Source organism: Panthera tigris, chromosome B2 (assembly GCF_018350195.1).
Source record: "Panthera tigris isolate Pti1 chromosome B2, P.tigris_Pti1_mat1.1, whole genome shotgun sequence".
NCBI classification, from domain to species: domain Eukaryota; kingdom Metazoa; phylum Chordata; class Mammalia; order Carnivora; family Felidae; genus Panthera; species Panthera tigris.
This window is the reverse complement of record NC_056664.1, coordinates 95,257,935-95,272,168: the sequence shown is the minus strand read 5'-3', so window position 1 is coordinate 95,272,168 and position 14,234 is coordinate 95,257,935. Positions and strand designations below refer to the sequence as shown.

Genomic DNA, 14,234 nt, shown 5'->3' with positions numbered 1-14,234 from the left:
AATGGGTTGTGACTCATCATTCGAAATCACTGGACTAGTCAATCTCCAAGATTGACACAGAAAGAATCCTGTGGCTACTACTAGGATTTCCCTAATCTTTCTAATGATCAGGAACCTATTTTGAGTCCCAGCACAGTATTTACCTAGCAGGTATGGCATGCATAATTACGAGAAAGATGTTAAATGCCCAATTAAATCTTATGGATAGATCAGATTCAAACGCTCTTTAGGAGTTTTTAAATTGTTTTTATTTTCACAAACAGAAAAAGTATAGATTTGGATAGAGGACTTCAGTACTCATGCGTTTTAGTCTTCCTCTGTTAACTACGGCTATTAATCCCTGTTGTGATTCCGCCGAAATTGAGAAGATCAAGAAGATCAAGTGAGAAAATAGATAAGAAAACACGTTGATAACCAACATTTTATTACTATTATTCTGCGAAGCCAGGAAAGGGGAATGCTGCGGTCAACCGCTATGAGGCAGGGTCTCAGTATTTTTGAAACTCTCTGTTTTTACAGTACTGTTACATTAGCCTCTCGAAATACCTAACCATGCAAAAGGCGTGAGCCTCCCCAAAAAGGGAGTTAGCTGTAAAGTTGCCAGAGGTTCGACCCCCAAGCCACACGCCCCGCTCCGTCTGCGCATGCTCTAGTGCAGCTCCCGCCTCCTCCCGGGGTTGGGCGGAACGCGGAAGGTGGGGCACAGGCCACGTGGGTTCGGTGACGTCATCTCTGGGCGCCGAGGGTGACTGGACTTGCTGTGGGCTTCCAAGGCCCCGCGGCGCTGCGGGTTGTATTGGCAGGATACCGGTGGGCGGAAGTGCAGCAGAGATCGGCACCGACCTCCACGCCGCTGCCTTCTGCGGCTGCGCGGGCTCTTGGGACTCCAGGCTCCCGCGCCTCTGCGGGACAGTGTATCAAGCAGCCAGCGCCGCCGCCCTGCCAGAGCCCGGGATCCGAGCGTCTTCATCGGTGCAGGAAGCGGGAGAAGGAGCTGGCATTTCTGGTGAGTGTGAGTGTGCGTGTGCGTGTGTGTGTCTGTCTGTCTCCGTCTCCCTAGGGTGGGGAAATGCCCGGAGGAGAAGAGTTGGGGAGGTGCCAGGTAGGTGTGGTAAGAAGGAGGGGCGAGTGGTAGGCGAGAGGAGCGCTCCCCCGGGCGGCGGTGGCTGGTGAAGGTGGTTCCTCCGGGGTAGGTGGGGTTGGCCAGATGCCGCCCCCCCGGGGACCTTGGGCAGGCCGGAGGGTGTAGCCTGTGTGATCTCTCTCCGGGAATCTGTCAGTTTCTTACTAAAGTAGGAAGCCTAGGGTCTTGTCGCAGGCTCTAGAGTTTATTTAGTTCAAGACGTGCATTTTTCGTGGAATAGTTTTTTAAATCATAATTATTTCACAGGCACTTTGATTCTGTCCTAATTTGGTGGGTATTTTCTCCAGTTTATCTTCTCGATGGCATTCGTTAAATCTCATTTTAATAATAATATTTAGTGCTAACGAAGTCGTTTTCTGTTGGCAAAGAACTTTCACATCCTTTATACTTTGGATTATTTTGAAATCCTACCTGAAACTTGAGGAACGTAAGGAAACTGGATTGGTTCTAGTTTTTTCTGGTGAGACACAGCATGTCTTAAGCGACAGTCAGAACTCAAAGACTGTCAGACATCACTGAACTTCCAAGGCCTTCCAGAATCCACTTGATAAATCTCAAAGAGTCTTTTGGACTGGGTCCTTGGATTTGAACTTAATTGTTTGTGATTTGCATAGATGGATTTGTTGGCTGAATTTAGAATTTGAAAATAAAGATAGTGGGCTGAAGGTAGTAATTGAGGGGAATTTTATTTTATTTTTAGAGTTTTATGCTAGATTTGAGCATGTGCCATGATCTTCAAAGGTATGCTGGTTAAAATTGGGGGAAAATGAGCAGAATGCTACTATCTGGCTCCGACTGTTTAGAATAATGTCCATACCTCAAGTGTAGGTTTGTTTTATTAATTTAACAACTACTGAGTGCCTCTTATGTGCCAGGCACTGAACAAAAAGTAAATAAAACAATAAACTGAATAAAATAATAAAAACTCTTGCCATCATGAAGTTCACTTTGAGCATGTGAGGGGAAAGACATTAATATAAAAATTAATTTAAAAATATGTCAGGTGGTGAAAGTGCTAGAGAGAAAAAATAAAGTCATGAAGGAGAACAAGGACTGTTGATGGCCTGCGTAGGAAATTGCAGTGGTGGCTTTAGAAAACATGATATTTGAACAGAGACCTAAAAGTGATAAGGGTTTCATGTGGATGTAGTGAAATGAGGCATCAGACCTACTGCAAAGTCCCAAACGAACATACCAGCTAGTCTGGCTGGAACTGAGTGAGCAAAAAGGGAGAGGAGTAGATAATCAGGTCAGAATGGGTCCAGGTCATATACCACCTTGTAGGCCTTTGTAAGAACTTTAGTTTTTACTTTGGATGAGATGGTAGGGTTTGAGTAAAGGAGTAAATTGATCTGACTCATGTTTCGAGGGATCTTTCTGATTGCTATGTTGTCTGCAGCAAGGGCAAAAGTAGGCCATTTATCCAGGTGAAAGGTTAAGGTACCATGAATCAGTGTGGTAATAGTGCAGATGGTGAGAAATGGCCAGATTCTGGATTTGTGTCCCAGCTAGGGCAGTCAGGTATGAAGAAGGGTCAAGGATGACTCCAAGATTTATGGCCTTAGCAACTAAAGAATAGTTACCACTTAGTGATTTGGGGAAGACCACAGAGTAACAAGGGAGCTGAGGAAGGAAGGTCTGAAATCATTTTCTGTTTGGACATGCTAAATTTTCAAATGAAATGTCAATATTGTGTGGTATATATAAAACTAGAGTTCAGAAGAGAAGTCTGGGTTGAAGACATAAATGGGGGAGTTGTTATTGTAGAAATGATATTTAAAGCCATGGGAGATCTCCAAAGATGTAGTTCAAGGACTGAGTCCAGGTGCACTTCAACATTTGGAAGAAGTTGGAGAGATTTAGGAACTATTCCCCCATGGAATTGGGCCATTCATTCAAACCCTTGATAACCACTGATCCTTAGTAACAGGATAGAAGGAAATAGAAAGCCAGTTCATTAGTTGCAAGAGAGTGAGGAAGGAGATATGAAAATTAGAGGAGAGAGGGGATATGAAATGGTGCTCTAGGATGTGGGAGAATAAATGGACGAGAGAAATGTAGGAACACTGGCCAGTACTCAGGGCCTACTTTTGAGGTTAGTGTTCATGAATTTAAAAGGAGACCAGCCAGCATAGATTATTTTTAGATGTTTTCAAATTTACTACTAATAGTTATTTGATATTTTAAGTAATTTCTAGGTAGTTGGGGATTTTTTCAGCAGAATAGCTCCAGGTAATAGGTTAGCCTTTCTTGGTTTGTGGTGTGAAAGAGACTAATAATTGTACATTATACCTTTATCATATTGTGCTGTTTGCTAAATGTTGTTGGCTGGGCACCTGCTTTGTTCCAGGCTTTGAATTAGTTGCAGAGAATGCAGCAGTCAGGAAGTAGCCCCTGTCCTCCAGAGCTTACTTCTAGTAGACTGTGTGATGGGTTGTGATTTGTGTGCTTCCAAAACATTGCCTTCCAATTGGATGCATGGTGATGATAGTGTAGTGTATGTTTGAGAGGGGAAAATATTCTTGTAAAATAAGGAAGTTTGCTGAATTTAAAGTTTATTTATTTTGAGAGAGAGACACACACAGAATGGGCACGCATGCGGTGTGCGAGCGGGGAAGGGGCAGAAAGAGAGAGAGCAAGAGGGAGAGAATCCTAAGCAGGTTCCGCGCTGATGCAGGGCTCAGTCCCATGAACCTCGAGATCATGACCTAAGCAGAAATCCAGAGTCAGACGCCCAACCAACCGAGCCACCCAGGCACCCCTGCAATTTTCCGAATTTAAAGTGTGATTATACTGATTTGGAGAAGAGTTTAGCTGGAAAAGTTTCTTAAGTAGCTAGTATAACTTTCCAGTTTATGAATTTTCTATATTTTCCAATCGTTTAATAAAAATTCCAGATTCTGCTATGTGCTAGTTATGCCAGTATTGAGGATTCAAAGTAAATATGACTCCATTTCTGCTGTTGGTGAACTCACAGTTCAATGTGGGGAGGGGCAAGAGGTGGATAAGATAAACATAACTGCAATGCATGGTTGTAACATGCTATTATAGAAGTAATTAGACGGGAGATTGCTTAGTGGAAAGCTTCTCGAAAAGCTGACGTTAAGCTGACTCTTAAAAGAGGATTGAGGGGGCACCTGGGTGGCTCAGCTGGTTAAGCGTCGGACTTCGTCATGATCTCACAGTTAGTGAGTTTGAGCCCCGAATCGGGCTCTGTGCTGACAGCTCGGAGCTTGGACCCTGCTTTGGATTCTGTGTCTCCCTCTCTCTCTACCCTTTGCCCACTCAAACTCTGTCTTTCTCTCTCTCTCTCTCAAAAATAAACATTAAAAAAAATTAAAAAAAAAAGAGGGTTGAGAATTGACCAAAGAGGAGCAAAGGAGTTTAAACTGTCTGGACAAGGACGCATGAAGAAACCATGTATTAAATGCATATGCCATTTATTGAGTGGTTACCAGGTACTAAACACCCAACAGCCCTGTGAAATTAAAATTATCTTCAATTTACAAATAGGTTCAAAGATGTCAGGTTTGTTATGCTAGGACACACAGCTTATAGCTGGAAGTCTGGGTGTAAACCCATGTCAGTCTGATTTCAAACCCCTTAACTATTTATCTGTATCGCCTGCTGTCAGCATTTAAATCTTCCCTGTCTTTGTTCTTTATCCCTCAGCCAGTTTTTCATCACCTTCTATTCATTCTTCCTTGGAAAGACTTCTTATCTGTCTCTTATCCGTCTACTACTACGAGTCTAGGCCAGGCACTCATTATTATATGCCTTAGTGCTGAAATTCCTTTCTGCCTACCCTCTCTCGGACATGGGATCTCCTTTTGTGTACTACTAGGTAATTGTTTTTATTTCACTATTATCAAACCTTACAGGCTTTGTAGGTTGGATGAAATTGAGAACCCACAGTCTTCTGTTTGGTATGCTTCATGATCTAGTCTTATTTTACATTTACAGATTTGACATTAAAGGTATAATAATTGCTTTTATTTCCCAGCACTTACTATGTGTCCAGTACCATGTCAAACACTTTGTAGATGTTTTCCCCCCTAGAACAACCTGGTGAATTTTATAGATAAGGAAATGTGACTTGCCTAGGATCACAGGTGATACTAAAACATGTCTCAGTGTCAGCTCTTTCATTATCTACTACTCAAAGTTTCCTAAAAAATTGGTACACATATCGCTTTTGCACATTTTCTGCCTCTGTTGATGTTCTTTTGCCCTACTTGTAATATTTGTCTTTATTCTGTATTCTGTCTATGGAATATTCTACCCGTTCTGTATATATTCATTCTTCTATATTCTGTCCATTCTTCAAGTTCCATATCTTTTCAGTTCTCTGAACACTATAAGATATATTAATATTTTTCTTCTCCCTTTCTACCTTCCTCCATTATGAAAGCTTTCATAAAATAGCACTTAATTATAACTATGGACATTTGGAATTGGAAGGCATGTTGGCAACTGGTATGACATAAAGAATATGAGATTGGAAATCAGAGATAAAAAATTTTTTTAATGTTTTAATTATTTTGAGAGAGCAAAAGTGGTGGGGGGCGGGCAGAGAGAGGGGGACAGAAGATCCAGATAAGGCTCTGTGCTTCTTCCCTATGTGAGGCTTGAACCCGTGAACCACAAGATCGTGACCTGAGCTGAAGTTGGATGCTCAGCCAACTGAGCCACCCGGGCGCCCCAAAAATCTTTACTCTAAGCCTGTAAGTATTGTAGTAGAGGAAAAGTAAAAGTGCAGTGAGGAAAGAGAGGTTTTACCTGAGTTATTCATAAAGGGTTATTTTGAGTTGGGTCCTAAAGGATATTTAAGTCAGAAGATAAGGTAGGGAAGGCTACTTTAGGGTCAGGAACCACCAGCGTGAGGAAAGCCATGGAAAAGATATGAAAGTGCATGGTATGTTTAGTAAATTAGGAGACAGTATCTTCTGGACAATGCCTGAGGTTTTAAAAAGTTGTTGTAATTGTTATTATCACTACCATCATCATCTTATATGCTCTCAGCACCTGCCACAGAGCTGGGCATATCAAATGATCAAATATTTATTGAGTCTGTATTGAGTGTTAATAGCAGTGTTCAATTCTGAGACATGCTCTTGTTCTGTAAATTATGATAGACACTTCATAGTACTATATTAGAGGCATTATTCTAAGTGCTTTACGTGTATCAATTTAATTATCATATGTGTTTTATGGGGTAAGTGCTGTTATTCACATTTTACGGATGAGAAGATGGAGACACAGAGAAGTTGGACTAACTTGAGGTCACAGAGTAAGTGATAAAGTGAATCCAGGCAATCTGACTCCATATTCTACATTTTGAATGTACTACTACCACATTGTAGTGCCTCTCAAGAGTTAAATTTTGATTTTTCTGCCTCTATTTTAAAAAGGATGATTGAGGGAAACCTAGGTGGCTCAGTTGGTTAAGATTCCGACTTCAGCTCAAATCATGAACTTGTGGTTCATGAGTTCGAGTCCCGCATTGGGCTCTGTGCTGACAGCTTAGAGCCTGGAGCCTGCTTCGGATTCTGTGTCTCCCTCTCTCTCTCTGACCCTCCCCAAGTCTCTCTCTCACTCTCTCTCTCCAAAAGTAAATAAACATTAAAAAAATTTTGTTTGAATAAAAAGATGATTGAATATTCGCATCCTTTAGTTTTATCCATGTTATCAGCTAGTTTTTTGGCATATTTTTTAGTTAAGTGTATTTGCATGCTTATATAATTCATCGTAGATGAATATTTATTAATATTGAAAGACTAACATTTTATGATTCTATAAATTTAGACCTATTCTGAGGCTGTTAGTTGCCTTATTTGAAGTTTTCAGTAAATCTGTTTAGAAGTTTCTATGGTTTGGAAAATTTGTATTGACTACCACATTATACTTCAGCTGCTTTGGCTCAGTTAGTTCTTCCCTTGAGGTCCTGCAAGGAATATATACATAAGAAACAATGGTATATGGGAAATAAGATGCTGATTGATCTTTGACCAGTTTTGTACCTAAAATCTTACCTCAGAACTTTGGTAAAGTCTTCTGTTTCAGCCCAGTTTACCAAAATTCTGCAGTTGAATTTTAGGTACAGAACCAGTAAAAGATAAGCCCATGCTTCTATCACTGTTGCGCAGAGTCTCCCAGAAACAAAGAGAAAAGAGAGACATTTGCCATTTCTTTCTGTTGTTCCTGACACATGAAGAAGCAGAAGAACATGACATGGGAAGAAATAGCAGCATGGTCAATGGCAGAGTAGAGGGGAGAGGAGGAAGCCATACCTAAATGCATGATATTTGTGCTTATGGTGACCCCTGCCTGTTAATAAACAAGGTTCAAATGGTGTCTTGGAATCTGACAAATCAGATTATTACTCGTTCTTGAGAGGACAGTGGCTGGAGAGAAGGGAAGTACTTGTAGAAATAGCCTTTCCTTAGGTGGCTGTACCCATTTTAATTTTTCATTTTCTTTTGAATTATACTGTCCACCTGTTTTTTCTGAGGCAGAAAAATTATCCAGTGTGACAATATTGGTAGTGACTTTCAACTTTGACATTGTATTTAAATGGTTTTAAAATCTTTTAGGAAAGTAGCTCTTTGCCTCATTTTTTTTGTAGGCAAGAGAGGAATTGAAGTTGTAGCTAATGGTTAATTGGGTGTATCATGGTTACAGAAACCACTGCTTATCACCTTGTATTAGATTCAACTTTAGATTTACTTATTTGCCATCACTTAGATCTCGTTATTTCCTGTCACCAGTAAATTTATTCACAAAGAATGAAGTATTAATATAGTCAGGCAGTAGTGAGATGTTTTCTGTTTTCAGTGAGCTAATTGTACGTGATTTGTAAACTTGGGAATTTTCTGCAGAGAAACTCAGTGTATTGTTTGAATTTGAAGCCTATCAGGGTAGAATTATATGAAGTGTGAATGCTTGTATCATTTGCTTAAAATGGTGACTTTTATGGATATATGTCAGTAAAAATTAAAACATTGTTATATGTTGGAAAGAGCACTAGACTCGTTCAATAACTGTGACCAGAGTTGTTCTCCTGGTTTCACTGTTACTTAGTGGTCTTGTAATGTTTATGCTGGTTTGACTGTTATTTAGTGCTCTTGTAATGTTGGACAGAGTTTTTCACCTCTTTCAGTTTATTTACCTGTAGATAACATTGCATCCATTTGACCTCCAAGGCACATCTAAGTATAGTGATACAAGATTCAGAACTCTACTTGAGGTTTTCTGTCTTTGACTAATAAATTATGGCAGTCTTGATGTACTTGGTGTTGGTCAGTGGATGAGAAAAGAGAGAAAAAGCTCCTTGAATAATAGTTCAGTGTTAGTAATTGGTATTTGGCTAAATTAATATGGTTATTTTAAATGTCTCCAAAGGATATGCCAACCTACGAAAGATAGGATATATATAAATAAATATATGAATACAAGGATATTGAGTCTCATTACTCAGGTACCAACAGGATCGATTCTGCATTTACTCATATGGTATATTGTATTGTTACCTAGTTGTGGAATATTAGTGCTGGAAGACACTTGGATATTACATAGGTCAAAAGCCATGTTCCTCTGTCATACCCAGACTATTTCAGTGTGTGGTTTTAGTGCTATATGTGTGGTATAGGGAATATTTTAAGTTCAGAGTAGAAGCATTTACTACTGATTGGGGCAGAGGATTGTGAGCTGGGTTTGCAGAGTGGGTAGGATTTGAACAGGTGAGAGATGAACATATTTGTCAGGGGGAATAGTAGAGAACAAGGTATTTAAGTTGCCAGTCTTGCTAGAGGGTTTGTAAAAAGAAATGTAATGAGTAAGACTGGAAATATTGGTGGAATCAAACCATGGACACGATGAAATTTAGAATAGAAATAGGTCTGTACAAACTTTTTTTTTTTTTTTTTTTTCAGGGTGAGAGAAACTTTTTTTTCCCCAGGAAGAGTGAACTATCTGGACAGAGTAGGAGAAGTTGAATATATTAGGTGGGGCAAGGATAATTGTGGGGGTAATAGTTTAGAGTTGGACTATAAGAGACCATAAGATAGGGGAAGACTTCACTTTAGATGAGCAATAGACTCTCCTGGGACTTGAGAGAATGATACAAGTATAGCTTCACTTTGGCTGTGGTTCATTAGTTGCATAAGTTAGCATACATAATTGTGAACTGCTCACTTCTGTGATCCTTTTAAATAAATAATAGCTCTGCATTTAGAATTTGGTGTACTGATTTTGCATTCATTCTTAAGAATGCTGATCGCACAAGTTTTTTGAAATGAAAAATCTTTATGGCATTCAGTTTTTTCCTAGAATCTTTGTTTTAGAGCAGGTTCATTTATCTTTGCAAGGATCTGACTAATGCTCTTCATTTTATTTTCAGTGTGGCTTTGGGTGAAAAAAGAATTTAGCCTATATGCACTGCTTTACCCACTGGAAGAATGACAGATGACAAAGATGTGCTTCGAGATGTATGGTTTGGGCGAATTCCAACTTGCTTCACCCTGTATCAGGATGAGATAACTGAACGGGAGGCAGAACCATATTATGTAAGTATGTTGATGGTAGAAAATGGGATATCTAACTTTGTCCATTTTTGTAAATAAACTCTAAGAACCTAACGGCTGTTATCCAACATTTTATATACAATTAGTACTTATTATGGAAAAAAATGAGAAAACACAGATCAACAAAGGGAAGGAAATAAAAAATTACCTCTAATCCTACTATCCAGAGGGAGGAAAAATCGCTGTTGATATGTTGCTGTGGGACCTTCCTGACATTCTTTTTTCATGAATATATATGTATATAATTTGTGATAATGGAATCGTAAGTTATGTGCTGTAGGAGTTATTTTGAAAATAATAGGTTCACATTTGATTCTTCTGTATTTAAGTGGCTCCAAGCAACTATCAAATTCTTTTTTATAGCTCAGTGAATATATAACATGTGTGTTTTTATCTGTTGATAAGCTAATATGTATTATATAAAACATATTATTTAATAACAGATTACTGTATGTAGACTTGTAGGTTTGAATTAGTGTCATTATCTGTTCTAAAAAAACAGTATCAAGTGTCTTCTGATTTTGGCCTGCTTTTTTTCCTTCTCTAAGCGCATGTATAATCCAAACATATGCATCTGTCAGTCAGAGATAATAATACTTTGCCTTTTTACAGAGTATTCAGGCCCTAAACAGCAAAGACGTTCTCAGTTGTCATTATTTTCGTTTTGTCGCAGATAGACAGAATATTGTGTACCTAGGGGGATCTGGAAAAGTGGAAATGTATTTGTGGTGTTGGACTTTCTTGTTTCACATGAGTAAAGCTTGCCCTTTGCTTTGTTTCTTGTCTGTGTGAGAGGTAGCACTGCTCCATAGCCTGCTCTAGCCATGGGAAGTCAGGCTGGTGGAGGAAGCCACTTAAGGAGCCAGCTCATTCACTATTTGGGTACAGGAGTGGTGTCATTTGCCTTTGTGTCTCCTCAGCATCTGGCATAGGTCATGCAAGTAGTGGTCACTCAGTGCGTGAAAACCTCATGCATTTATGTTGGGATTTTGTTTTATATTTCTCTGTGGGTTTTCTCACTGAATATAATTTCAGAGAAATCAGGCAGCTTTTTGTTACTAGTACTCAGCTTATCATAACTGAATATATGCATTTAAGTCATTTTAACTTTGGAAATCTTAACAGTTTTCTTTTCTGCCTTTAGAAGAACTTCCATAGTAAAAAAACAAAATGTGGTCACAGTTTATTTTTGGAAGAATTTCACTTGTTAGATGTATTTTTTTTTTTTTTTTTTGCTTCTTCTGTGATATGGGTTAGGATATCACTTATGTTTTATTTCCAAATTAGTTTCTGTTATTTTAATTCAAGCTCTTCACCTTAGGCAGCTTTCTAATAGTATCTAAACAAAGGAGTGTGTGTCTCATTGGTCAAAGTGGCAAAAATGAGAAATGTAATTTCAGTCTGTTTACTTTGAAATCAGAATATGATGGTTGACAGCATTCTGCAGTTAAAAAAATCTAAAGACTACAGTATTTCTCCTTCTTTGTATATGAATCTGTTAAAGATGAAAAGATTGTTGTGAGAGTAGAGTGTAAGTTGTTTTCCAACAGTTTCTAATTGAATTGAAAATGGCAGCAAGTATTGGGGATATCTGTAGGAGGAAGAAAATTGTTTTGTCTAATTGATAATTGTTCTTTTTTAATGTATTTTGCCCTAATTTTTCACCCAAAAGAAACTCATGTAGTAATTATGATTATGTTTTTGAAAAGTGTTGGTTGACAGGCATATATACATTTTAAACAAAAACTACAGTTGAAAATCATGTAGCATAATCTAGATTTTGCTCTTTAAATACATACATACTTAAGCATAAGTTAATACATATGGGAAGAAAATATACAAAAACATGGTTAGTCTTAGAATTATAGGTGAGAATGGCAGTGACAGTATGGTTTTAGTTCACGTGTTGTGGTTGTAAATTAAGCTTGAATATTTTTAATTGCTTTGGTTTATAATAATGATAACATTTTAAAGATCCTGGATAAAATGAGGTAAAAATACATAGCCTGAGGGCCAGTATACCTCTTTCCTAGACATTCTCAAAACTCAGGTGAGTGATATAACAGGATTGTTAGCATGGCCTGAAAAGTCCACTCATGTTGAAGTGGATGTGTGATAAGGATAGGTGAATGGGAATATACTTTGTTTTGTTTTGTTTTGTTTTGTTTTGTTTTATTATTTTTTTAAAGATTTTATTTTTAAGTAATCCCTATACCCAGTGTAGGTCTTGAACTACAACCCTGAGATCAAGAGTCGCATGCTCCATGGACTGAGCCAGCCAGGCATCCCTACACTTTTCTTTTTATAACATTCATTCCTTATTTCTTAGAAACTAGATTTTAAATTATCTATTTCTACCACATTTATAAACTAAATTATTATTCAAAGAGTCTTTGCCATTGGAAAAGAATATTAATGTTAAATATATTCCTGTTTATTTCTGCATTTTGATTTATTACCTCTGCATAAATCTCCTTTCAGCCTACATCCCATATCTATGTCAGAGAATTATATATTTTGCAGGGAATATAAGGAAGGAAATTTGTTGGAAACTAGGCAGTCTTTCATTCTGTTGTTGCTGTTGTATTCATTTAAACTGTTGCTTTTCGTTTAGATTAATATGAAAACATAATACTAATTTGCATTCATATTTTGTGACTTGTTACAAAAATCATGCAATTAGGCATATGGTCATAAATCTGAGTGGACTGTAAACATTACAGAGCAGTCCTTTTATGTTTCCTTAGTAAGCTTTCTCTATTCTTCTCCTCTATTTCTCTGAGGCCTGACCTTATTTTTCACTCTTAAGAGGTGACCTCACTTCTTGATTTCTTAACCTTCTGTCACCAACTCTCCTAAACATATCTGCATTCACACATACTGACTTCTCCTTCTTGTTTTAATGGAAGAGGTGTTCTTCCTCCTAGGCAAGCCCTAGCCTTCTATCTGCTCTGGATCCCATCTGTAGTCTTCTCAGGAAGCTGGTGGTTTCTGATATTCTCCTACCTCTACCCCTGCCTTCTCTCTTTATTTTACTTTCAACTTCTACCTACTAGCTCCTTTTTTTGCAGCATTTATATTATGTTAAATCCTTCCTATCCTGAAACCACCTTCTGTTGACCCCATCTCTCTTTCAACCTTTTGCTTTCCCTTCACAGCTAGACTTAGGAAAAAGGTGGTCTGTACTCATTGTCTCCTTCCCACCTTCCACTTATCTTACTGTAATCACATTTTCGCACTACTCCAACAGAATTGTTCTTGATAAAGTCACTGATGCCATCTTTTTTGTCAAACCTAGAGTCTGTTTTTGAATTTTCATTTGCTTGATCTCTCAGTGGTGTTTGCTATTGATTTGGATGTTTTCTCCACTTTGTGACATTGTTCTCTCTTGCTGTGCAGTGCCTCATAATCCTGGTTTTGCTTCTACTATTCTGGTTTGTTTGTTTGTTTGTTTTTTTTTTTGGTCTCCTTTGCCAGATCTTTCTCCTTTGCTTCTTCCTTAATGTTGGCATACCTTGGAACTTTGCTTTTTTTCCCCCCCTCCACTTCACTCTTTCCCCCCTGGAGCCACCATTTTAATCTCTTGTTGAGCATTTTCATCTTGACAACTCCCAAGATTTTTCTCCTGAGTTCTGTTCCTATATGTCTGTCTGCTGTATATCCTCACTGAGATGTTTTGAAGACACTCAAACTTCGAGTGTTTGAAACTGGACTCATCATCATTTCTTCCAGATAGCCTGGTCATCTGCCGTACTCCCTTCCTATTTGTGCAAGTAGATCTGTCACCCAGCTAATTAATTATTCTCACCAGTAATTAAGAAAGGACTCATCCTTTGTTGCTTCATTCTCTCATATCCCTGACATTCAGTTAGTAACGTAATCCTCTGATTTTACATCTCAAATATCTCTGAAATTTAGCCAGTTTCTTCCATACCCATTGCTACAGCCTAGTTAGGACTACAATTTATTTTTTTTCTTTTTTAAGTTTATTTAAATTCCAGTTAGTTAACATATAGTATAATATTAGCTTCAGTAGTAGAATTTTGTGATGCATCACTTAACATACTACACCCAGTACTCATCACAAGTGCCCTGCTTAATCCCCATCACCCAGTTAACCCATCCCCCCTGTCCACTCTCCCTCCAGCAACCCTCAGTTTGTTCTCTACAGTTAAGAGTCTGTTTTATGATTTGCCTCTCTCTTTTTTCCCCTCATGTTCATCTGTTTCATTTCTTAAATTCCACATAATGAGTGAAATCATATGCTATTTGTCTTTTTCTGATGGACTTATTTCGCTTAGCATAATACATTCAAGCTCAATCCACGTTGTTGCAGACGGCTAGTTTCATTCTTTTTTGTGGCCGAGTAATAGTCCATTGTGTATGTATACCACATCTTTTTTATCTAGTCATCAGTTGATGGACATTTGGGTTCTTTACATACCTTGCTATTGTTGATAGCGCTGCTGTAGATATCAGGGTACATGTGTCCCTTCGAATCAGTATTT

General features: G+C 38.3%; 1 protein-coding gene across 1 annotated transcript in view; it reads left to right on the top strand.

The window, feature by feature from the left end:
* Positions 1-726: 726 nt before the first annotated feature.
* ATG5 (autophagy related 5) overlaps positions 727-14,234 on the top strand; it is a 128,599-nt gene continuing 115,091 nt past the window's right edge. The window contains exons 1-2 of the mRNA XM_007085492.3: positions 727-1,006; positions 9,543-9,708. Of these exons, the coding sequence (XP_007085554.1) occupies positions 9,601-9,708 (108 nt within the window). The 5' untranslated portion in view covers positions 727-1,006; positions 9,543-9,600. The remainder of the gene's footprint in view (positions 1,007-9,542; positions 9,709-14,234) is intronic.